This window comes from Hipposideros armiger, unplaced genomic scaffold, assembly GCF_001890085.2.
Source record: "Hipposideros armiger isolate ML-2016 unplaced genomic scaffold, ASM189008v1 scaffold_59, whole genome shotgun sequence".
NCBI lineage: Eukaryota > Metazoa > Chordata > Mammalia > Chiroptera > Hipposideridae > Hipposideros > Hipposideros armiger.
Genome location: NW_017731409.1, coordinates 2,906,808 through 2,918,281, shown reverse-complemented (window position 1 = coordinate 2,918,281; position 11,474 = coordinate 2,906,808). Strand labels below are relative to the sequence as shown.

At 37.7% G+C, this 11,474-nt stretch overlaps 1 protein-coding gene across 1 annotated transcript in view; it reads left to right on the top strand.

The window, feature by feature from the left end:
* The window catches only part of GPHN (gephyrin), a 435,631-nt gene that overhangs the window by 254,102 nt on the left and 170,055 nt on the right, over positions 1-11,474 (top strand). The window contains exon 9 of the mRNA XM_019641276.1: positions 10,408-10,542. Within this exon, the coding sequence (XP_019496821.1) occupies positions 10,408-10,542 (135 nt within the window). The remainder of the gene's footprint in view (positions 1-10,407; positions 10,543-11,474) is intronic.

Below are 11,474 nucleotides of genomic sequence, written 5' to 3'. Positions count from 1 at the left end.
TATCTTTTTGTTTTCCGATCGTCTTAGGTGACCCCTGTGAAAGGGTCGTTCGACCCCCAAAGGGTTCACCACCCACAGGTTGAGAACCGCTGCTCTAAAGGATCAGTACCAGAAGCTCTGGAAAGATACATAATGTATATTTTCTGAAAGAACCCATTTAGGTATTCATGTGTCATCTGTTTTTATTATTCAGATCCTATATTGCACACTGAGATATGTAGTAGAATTTTTTTTAAATGCAACCTACCTTAAAAGTTTCTAAACAGAGAAGTTATTAGGAAAGGGTACACATGATGAAGCTAACCACCAAACTGGATAAGGCTTCCAAAAGCTTTACCAATGGAGACTGACAAATTGTGGCTGTGGAAACCATACTTCGTATATGGCTGCTTTGAGAGGCTGACTCAGTTTGTTCTCTAGCTACACAAAATTAAATCCAAATAACAGATATATCTTCTATTGTATTAGCCTTGCTACTTTTCTATAAGTTTAAATATTTTTCAAAACAAAAAAAAATTGGAGCATTAAAAATAATGATTCAAAGGGGAAATGTATGCTCATTTAATAATTTCCTTTGCATCACAGTACAAATTTGTGTGCTTTCACTATTGACACTCTTACTGACATTTCAATAGACTACAGAATTCAAAAAGGAAAATGATACTTTGGCTATGTATTCTGACTTTGATAGAATAACTCTCCATTTCTTCTTTTAGAAGTGTTTATCCAATCAATCAAATTATCCTTGAGACAGTAAAAGCAACCATAGATAGAATCAGCTCTGTTCCTAAGAAAGTATGTATTCCCATTATAATTTCCCTTAATGAGGAAAATTCTGTTGTTTAATAATTCACACTTGAAATTACATTGTGTATCTATAGAGGATTTTATATCAACTGGGACAGATTGTTTTCTCCATGCTATCAGTTGCATAAGATAATAGGAATACAGATTAGCTCTAAAAGTAGGAATATTATTTCTTTTGGAAGTGATTTGGCATTTTTCCTTCTCATTTGTGCTGACTTAACCCACTACAAATTCTGCTTACTCTAGGTGGATTCTCACTACTCCTTGGCAAGTCTTTCCTTCATCTCTTATTGACTTCTTTGTGTACATTGATGAGTTGCAATTTCTTTACCTTTTTTCACCTCCTCCTTTCTTTCCTCTTGCCTCTTGTTATGTTAAAGACCATCAGGGTTCAACATCTGTCCTTTTTAAACTATTTTTCTGTGTTAATACTTTGTTTCATTCCTTCTATCTCAAATAGCGCTTGAAATTCTCAAGTTAATGACTGCTTTTACTATTTTATTATTGTCAACTGTGTACAAGACATTGTGCTCATTCTTTTAAGTTTCTCTAGCTGCTGAGTATACCGACTGCTTCTCAATTTTTGAAACCATCTCTCGCATGGTTTTCATTACAAAATTTTAAAAAACTGTATAAATAATACATTAATACAGTTTTCTTATTTAAAAAGGAAAATGAAACATAAGTAAGATTAACATTCATCACCCTCTCATCTCATTCTCATTTGCCTTTACATTCTCCCAGAAGTAAACACTTTTTAATTATTTAGGGGTATCCTTCAAAACTTTTCTATACTGTTCTGTACAAATGTAGTAAATAAAATCCTAATAGTTTATAAGTGAGGTGTATGTGTGTGTGCGTACGCACATAATTAAAGAGGAGAAAGATGCTTGATAAGCTGCTTCTAAAATTTGTAGACTGGAAATGCTAAGGGTCAAAAAAAGCCAAGACACTCTTGAATAAAAAGAGAACAAAGTGGGGAGACCTGCTCTATAAATACCAAGACTTAAAATGATATAATTAAAGTAGTGCATTATTGGTACAAGAATTAACACTTAGACCAATGGAATACAAGACCAAAACACCAACACACATATAGACACTTTGTATATGATAGAATTTGTACTACACATTAATGGAGAAGGTCTTTTTTAAATAAATGATGCTGGGACAACAGGCCATACCTATGAAGAAAAATGAAGTTGATCCCTCTCTCTCATACAATGTACAAATATTAATTCTGAGTATATTAGAGACCTAAATATGAAAGGCAAAACTATAAAGCTTTTTGTATATTGATATAGGATAACATTTTCATTATGCTAGAATAGGGGAAGGCTTCTTTCTTAAAATTAATTGAATTAAATTGACATAAAAGTCATAATTTTAACTATTTTAAAGTGTACAATTCAGTGACTTTTAGTATATTCACAATGTAGTACAACCATCAGCTCTACCTAATTCCAGAATATTTAATCAAACCCTCCCCGAAAATAGCATACCCATTAAACAATTACTCCGTGTATCCCCTTTATCCCTGGGCAACCATCAATTTACTTTCTGACTAGATTTGCCTGCTGTGGATATTATATATAAATGGAATAACAATATGTGGCTTCTTTCACTTAACATGTTTTCAACGTTTTATCCATATTGTACCATGTATCAGCATTCCTTGTTATGGCCGCACAATATTCCATTTTATAGATAAACCGCATGTTGTTTAGCCATTGATCAATTGATGGGTTATTTGGGTTGTTTCCACTTTTTGATTATTAAAATAATGCTGTTATGAGCATCCGTGTACAAGTTTTAGGATATACACCTAAGAGTAGAATTGTTGGATTATAATGATAATTCTGTTTAACTTTTTGAAGAAGTACCAAACTCTTTTCCGTATAGCTGCCCCATTTTACATACCAACAATGGTGTATGAGGGCATGGTTTCTCTACATGCTCAACAACATTTGCTATTTTCCTTTTCTTAAAAATTATAGTCAATGAGTAGGTATGAAGTGGTATCTCATTATGGTTTTGATTGATTTGCATTTCCCTAATGACTAATGATGATGAACATCTTTTCATTTCCCTTGTTGGCTATTTTGTATATCTTCTTTGGAGAAATGTCTATTCAATTCTTTTGCCTCTATTTTTTAAATGAGGCTTTTTTTTTAATAGGTTATTTGTCTTTTGTTGAGTATTACAATTTTAATTCAGTTTTTTCTCTTCTTAAAATGTGTATACACACTGTGTTGTACAGTTGTAACTAATTCTAAAAAATGTGTATTTCACAATAAAAATAATAAAATTTTTTAAATGTGTATACATTTTTTTGACACCCTGTGTATATGCATTTTAAGAAAGGAAAAAACTGTATTAAAATTGTAATAATACTGGGGCCGGCCAGGTGGCTCAGTTGGTTAGAGCGTAAGCTCTAAGCACCAGGCTGCTGGTTCGAGTCCCACATGGGCAGTAAACTGCTGCATTCCATAAGATTTGTTGTTTTCATTTTAATTCATATCAAACTATTTTCTAATTTTTCTTGTGATTTCTTCCATGACTCATTGGTTTAAGAATGTGTTCAATTACCATGTATTTGTAAATTTCCCAATTTCTTTCTGTATTGATTTCTACTTTCCTTCCATCATGGTCAGAGAAAATACATTGCATGATTTTAATATTTTACTGAGAATTATTTTGTGGCCTAACATTGGTTTATCCTGGAGATGTTCCATGTTCACTTGAGAAAAATTATTGTTCTGTACTTGGTTGTTAGGTTTAATTGGTTTTTTACTATTGTTCAAATATAGTCTGTTTTACTTGTTGATCTTCTGACTAGTTGTTGTAACCATTATTGAAAGTGGAGTATTGAAGTCTCCCACTATTATTATTGAACTTTTTTTCCTCTTCAATACTGTTGGTTTTTGCTTCTTATATCGTGGTGCTCTGGTTAAGTGCATATATGTTTATAATTGTTATATCTTCTTTTTGTTTTATAATTGGGGAACCAGGGGAGGGGAACAGTGCTGGGGAATTGGGGAGGGGGATCAGCTAAGTTTTGTTGTTGTGGAGGGTGCCAGTTGCCATCGGGCTGCCCATTGGCAGCTCGTGGCCTCTAAGCTCAAGGTGCTGTGTTACAATCTTAGTTTTGGGTGGGTGTAGCCACCATCCCATGCAGGAGTCAAACCAGTAGCCTTGTTGTTAAGAATGCACGCTGTATCCGGGCAGCAGCTCAGCTCAAGGTGCCGTGTTCAGTGTTAGTTGCTGGCGCCCACCATCAAACAGGCAGTCTTGTTGTTAGGAGCACGTGCTCTCACCAGCTGAGTCATCCTGCCACCTGTTGGCAGCTCAGCTCAGGCGCAGCATCACTGTCCCATATGGGAATCGAACCAGCGGCCCTGTTGCTCAGAGCTCGCGCTCTTAAGCTAACTCTTAACCAACTGAGCCACTCGGCTGGCCCTGTTATATCTTCTGAGGGATTGACCTGATCATCATTATATGATGTCTCTGTTTCTTGTAACAGTTTTTGTCTTAAAGTCCATTTTGTCTGATATTATTGTAGCCATTTCAGCCCTCTTTTGGTTTCTTTTTGCATGGAATATCATTTTACATTCTTTCGCCTTCAACCTATTTGTGTCTTTGGATCTCAGGCATACTAGGGTCATTTTTTTAATCCACTTCTGCCAGTCTCTGTCTTTTAATTGGATAGTTTGATCCATTTACATTTAATGTAATAACTGATATGGTGAGATTTCTTCCAGTTTGTGATTTTTCTATATGTCTTTTATATTTTTTGTTCCTCATTTCCTTCATTACTTCCTTCTTTTTTGATTAATAGATATTTTCTGGTGTACCATTTTGATTTCCCTCTTGTTTCTTTTACCAAATATGTTTTCTTAGCGGATACCTGGGGGTTACAATTAACATCTTAATTTTTAACAATCTTGTTTTAATTAATACCAAGTTAGTTTAAATATACAAAAACTTTTCTCCATCTCCCTCACTTACGTTAGTTTCACAAATTTATGTTTATATATTGTGTGCCCATGAACACAGATTTTTAAATAATATAGGAAAAATGCAGATTTACAATCCAAAATGTACAGTACCGACACTCCACACATGGGCCCCGTCTCTCGCTGTCCGCACCAGGCCCTGCTGCCCCAAGGCCCCAGGGCGCGGTGGGGGCGGCACAGTGGCGGCCCACGCTTGCCAACAGCCTCGGTCTGCCCGCTGCGCTGCACGTAGGGAGGAAAAGGAAATGCCCGGCCGCCGGCACCAGCTGCTTGCCGGTGTGGCCTGCCCGCACCGTCTGGAGGCGCCCAGCAGCCCGAGCCAGGCTTGCGGTCTGCTCGGGTCCGGGCTGTAGGCTTCCTCGCCTTTGGACCGGGCTGACTGCGGACAGCCAGTGCTTCCCCTCGGAGACCTGTGACTTGGGGGGGGGGGCGGGGAGTCCCCCAGGGGGGATCCCACCACGCCCCAGGGTGCATGGCTGCCAAGCAGACCGCAGGCGAGCGGCAGCGACCCCGGACCCCGAGGAGAGGCCACAGACTGCCTCGGGACTTGTGCTTGTGTTTCTTTTTGAAAAACCAACCCATCTTCCACACTATGATCCAGCAGACCCCTAAGGGGAAAGACAGCTGGCCTCCAGACTTCATTGGGCGTTGCCCGGCCAGGTGACTTGCGGTCGGGAGAGGGCGTGGGCGCAGGAGGCAGCAGAGGTTGGCCGCTGGGCTCCAAGGCCGCCTCCACGGGAACCATCTCTGAAGACTCCGCGCAGGCCAGCCCGGGTGTGCCGCGTGGGACTCGCGCAAAGTTTGTTCCAGCACCTTGGCTCATTTTGAATGCTCTTCTTTGAAAACTGTTGAGGGGTGTGTGTGTGTGTGTGTTTACTTTTTTTCTTGCCCGTGAACTGCTTTTCCGTTTTTATCTTTTACATTTTTTCCCTCTTCCCTGTCAACTTTCTTTTCAAGCATTAATTCAACAAGTATTTATATGGCCCGTTACCACATGTCAGTTGGTAGCATGGTTTGATAGAAATAGGTTTTGCTTTGCAGGCAAGACATCTGCCCTGGGATTCTGGTTCTGATAGCCTGTGTAATCTTGGACAAGTTATTTAACCTTGCTGAGCCTGTTTCCTTATCTTTGGTTTGGTTTTGGTTACTTTACCCTTTTATGTTTGAAATTGTTCTGGGGATTTTTTGTATGAAATAGAACTGTCCCTAGGCTGAGTCTTCTGAAATTGGATTCTAAGGTACTGCTTGCTTTAGGGTTACTTTTAAGGTTCACCATTACCGGCTATGTGATGGGGGCAAATGACTTATCTTCAAAGTGCTTTGACTTCCTCTTCCTTAAAATGAGCAAGATTACAGATGATAATATAGTAATAATGACATTAACAGGTAGCGATTTGGAGGATTAAGTACAAAGGTTATATAACATTTGTAACCCAGGACACAGTAAAAACAGTCTGTTACCATAGCTCATTAAATCTAGTTTTAAGATACTTCCTGATTTCAAAGATATTAAAGAGTTCGTCTTGGGGTGGCCGGTTGCTCAGTTGGTTAGAGCATGGTGCTGATAACACCAAGGTTGCCGGTTTGATCCCCACATGGGCCACTGTGAGCTACGCCCTCCTTGAAAAAAATTTTTTTTATTAAAAAGTTCGTCTTAAATAGACATTAGGCCACTCAGATCTACCCAAGGGCGGTATTTGGTAGTAACTAGTGATAAACTAGATAGCAGCCAGACTAAAGTTTAAACTGGGATTTAAATGAGGGTTTTTGTCACCAGAAATATTTCTATTGCACGTATGGAGTTTTGTCTAAATTCAGTCCAGCACCACTATTGAACAAAGAAATCCATCTGTGCCATAATTGGGGATTAGTGGAGTAAAGAGAACCAGGCTTCGAGCAAGGCTGGCTAACATTTATTGCATACATTCCCTGTGCCAGGGCCTTTCTAAGCATTTTACAATATTGGGGTGTGTGTGGTCCTGGGCACCAAACACTGGAGCCTTGATTTTTTGGGCTGTAATGTGAAGGCAACACCCCACATTCTTGTAATGAGTAAATGATTCCTGTAAATATATTAAGCTACAGGCATTAAATACTACAGTCAGACACAAAGCTGGAGCAGGTAGAAGAGCTGACAAAAATACAGAACTCCAGGAAGGAATAAAAGTATAGAGGTTTAGTTTGTTTGGTGTGGGAGTTGTTAGCTAATCCTGTTAAGGAGAGCCAACAGATAACTGTCTAAATCTCAGGGGGATATTAGGTCTTTGACAGATTATTTGTTTTCAATCAGGCAAACGTAAGAAAATGAAGAAAGTGACAGGCTGGCCCAGTGGCTCAGTTGGTTAAGAGTTGGCTTAAGAGCGCGAGCTCTGAGCAGCAGGGCCACCAGTTAGATTCCCACATGGGCCAGTGATGCTGCACCTGAGCTGAGCTGTCGCTTAGCTGCCAATAGGTGGCAGGATGGCTCAGCTAGCGTAACAACAAGATTGTCTGTTTGATGGTAGGCTATGCTCACCCACAACTAAGACTGAACTCTGCCACCTTGCTGCCACCCGGATGGCTCAGTGGATAGAGCATGCGCTCTTAACAACAAGGCTGCTGGGTTTGACTCCCACATGGGATGGTGGCTACACCCACCCACAACTAAGATTGAACAAAGCACCTTGAGCTTAGAGGCCACAAGCTGCCGTTGGGAAGCAAGATGGCAACTGGCGCCCTCCACAATGAAGACTGAAGAACAACAACTTGGCTGGTCCCCCTCCCCAATTCCCCAACACTGTTCCCCACCCGCAAGTCCTCAATAAAATCTTTACCAAAAAAAAAACTATATATATATACACAGTACCGACTTTTACATTTACTTATGCAGTGTACCAGTGTTGTTTATTTCTTCATGTGAATTCCAAATTACTATGTAGTATTTTTTCATTTCAGCCTGGACTACCTTTAGCATTTATTGTAGAGTGGGTCTGCTAGCATTGACCTCTCTTAGTTTTTGTTTATGAAAATGTCTTGATTTCTTCTTTATTTTTTAAATATTTTGCCAGATATAAAATTTTTGGTTCACAGACTATTTTTCTTTCAGCATTTTGAATATGTCATCCACTGCCTACTGATCCTTATGGTTTTTGTTGAGAAATCAGCTGTTATTCTTATTGAGGATCCCTTGTATGAGTTGCTTCTCTTGCTGCTTTCAGGATTTTGTCTTTCATCCTTGATAACTTGATTGTGTCTTGTAGATCTCTTTGAGTTTTTTCATCTTGCGATTATTGAGCTTCTTGGATGTGTAGATTTATGTCTTCAAATTTGGAAAGTTTTCAGGCATTATTTTTTCAAATATTATCTCTGCCCCTTTCCTCCCCTTCTGGAACTCCCATTACACCTGTCTTCGTGTACTTATTCATGTCCCAGAGGTTTCTTAAGCCCTATTTATTTTTCTTCATTCTTTTTACTTTCCCTAAAACTGGGTATACTAAATCGATATATCTTCATGATTCATTAATTCTTTTTTATTCTTGCTCAAATATCATGCTGAACCCAACTCCCCGAGTGATTTTTTTAATTTTAGTTACACTTTTCAACTTTTGAATTTCTAGTTGGTTCTCTTTATGATTTCTGTCTTATTAGTGACGTACCTTATTGCTAAGACATCATTCCTATGCTTTCTTTAGTTCTTTCCCATGGTTTCTTTTAGCACTTTGAGTATATTTTAAATACTTCATTTAAAATTGTCATCTACTCAGTCCAATGTCTAGACTTTCTCAGGAACAATTTCTGTTTCTTCTTTTTTCCCTTATGTATAGTACATACTATTTTTGTTTCTTTGCATAGCGTATAATTTTTTGTTGAAAACTGAATGCTTTGAATATTTTAAGTGGCAACTCTGGAAATCAAACTCTTCCCCTTCCCTAGAGTATGTTATTGCTGCTTTTTATAATTTTTGTTTATTTGTTGATGAACTTTTCTGGCGATATATACAAAAAAATAAATGGCGATATATAGCTCCTCTAAATTAGATTACCTCCATTTCTTTAAAATATTTATCACAATTTAGTACTCAGATGTACTGGCAGATGGAACCATATTTCTTCTCAGAATTCCCACTGCTTTTCATCCTAGTTACAGGATATTTTTCATAAATCACATAAATTGTCAAGCCCTGAAATGGTGACAGTACCATTGATACTGAGGATGTTGGTATGGAAAAACTAAAAGAGCTTCTGTGGAAATAGTATTATGTCCTTTGTGAGAAAGAGATGATGCATAAGATCAGGAGTACCTTTCTAGTCACAAAATCTGGCTGCTGCTTCCTTCTTTTCAAGTAGTAAGTGATATTCGTTGATGAATGCTAATTGCCTATTCTTATCATATGTTTCCCCCTCTTCTGCACAAAACTTGAAAGTGGTCAAGTTCTCACTTTGAGATTAGAAGACCTATGTCTATTAGTAGTAGCCCAGAACATGAATTAAATTGTGCATAGCCCAAAATAATAAATTTCATCAACATAAATATTAATGATTTAAAAAATAAATAATCCACATTATTTCTCCTTATGTTTGTATATTTTTGGTACACATTGAGTGATACTTAATTACATTAGTCTTTACCATGTTGATAGGGATAAAATAATAACAATAATAATATCCCACATGTATAATATTAAGTATCTACTACTTGGAAGTGCTAGATAATTTATATACATTACCTTATTTAACCTTCAGCAGTAATCCAATGAGGTAGATACTATCATTAGCCTCATTTTTTAGATAAAGGAAACGGTAATTAGAAAAATATATCCATTCGTGTCCCAGCAGAAGTTATAGCATACTTAAATGGATAACAGAGAAGAGTTTAATAAAAGAGTGGTATTTACAAAGGTTTGGGAAAATGTTAGGGAAAGCAACCAGACATAATAATACAGTGCCCTGGGACTAGTGATAGTGGAACCTGTTAATACTGCTAGTCCTAATGGGGCAAAGGGAGGGAGCTGCTAGTAGAATCCAGAAAACAGCTATAAGCAAGTGTCATCTGACAGGCTATGATCTTAGCCAATCAATAATGATCTGATAGAGAAGAAGCCAGGGGAATAAATACCAGACCTTACTCTCTTCCAACCCTTCAGTTTCCTGATAGTGCCTCCCACTGGCTGAACTCAACTGGAAACCAGACTACACAAAATAGCTTGTTGATTCTATCTATACAGGTCAGCTTGGAGCAGAGAGGGTGAAGAAAGGTGGAAAATGAGCTGAAAGGAAAATAGAAAATAAATAATTATTGAATGGCATGGCCATAATATGAATGCCAAACACTTTACCCCTAACCACAATGGTTGGGAACGCTCATAAAAAAGTTTAAAGAAATGTTATTTGGCCAGGGAAAATATTTTAAATCTGAAGGTTTCTATTCTATCCCAAATTGTTGGATGTGTTTATAACTAACAGTACAGAAGACCAAATACATGAACACTGAGCAGCAAAGAATTCCCCTCCCCCCACATACACACATAAAAGTAAGATGGGGGTATTGATTGTACATACTGTTGGTGTTTTCAGAATATTAAACCATGCTCACTCCCCTTTTTCAGATTCCAGACTCCATCATTTCTCGTGGCGTTCAGGTGCTCCCACGAGACACAGCTTCCCTCAGCACTACTCCTTCTGAATCGCCTCGTGCTCAGGCTACATCTCGCCTTTCTACAGCTTCCTGCCCAACACCAAAAGTAAGTACAGTTCCTTGGCACTTTACTAGGTGAATCTGGGAAAACTAACCATTATTTCCCTCTGCTTGTCAAGGTTGGATTGCATGCATGATAATACAATGAAAAATTAATGGACTAAAAGATAGTTATCACCTACTGTTTCACAAATTGTCATATTTGGCCAACAGTAGGACAATAAAAATTTCATGCAAAATGCCTACTCCTACATTATAGCTATAGGTATCATCTTCTGTAGTTCCTGTTTCTTTGTTGTAGACTTATTTTTTAGCATACTGATCAGTATAGATGTGAAGTTATTTGTTTGTGCAGAAGATTAATGTATTTCTGGCCAATGAACAGCAAGATTAACAAAATAAAATAATGTCACCAAAAGTATTTTTAAAAATTTGTCCAGGCTGGGGTAGCACCCTGCTCTAGTATCATTCCAAATTTTTTCAAACATGCTTAACTTGGAATGTTGCTGCCTAATATTTGGAAACAAATCTAAATTGATTAGAAAGAAAGTTTTAATGCCAACCTTTGCGACAGGGAAGAAGTATCTTAGTATTTATTTTTAATAATTTTCCTAGGTACTGAATCATGTATGGGGGAAATAAGGATTAAACATTTATTTTATGCCTCACATCATTATGTATATAATAAATTAAATAGCAAGCTTAATTATAGCTGTGACTGCTTTCTTCTGGAATGTCCCTTCCCTGGTTCAGTTAGTTGTTTGTGCTTTCAAGTTTTCTATGTGATGAATCCGATATTGGCATCAAAAGGTTAACAGTAACATTCCTTCTTAATTAATAAGATATGATGTTAGATATCAGGTTATACACTAAATTTATTCTAGGGATCTTAAGGTAATTTTTCAAATTGTGACTATTCCTGTCATAAAATTTAAGGACTTATATAGCTGTCTTCCTCAATCCCAACTTTTCTATGAG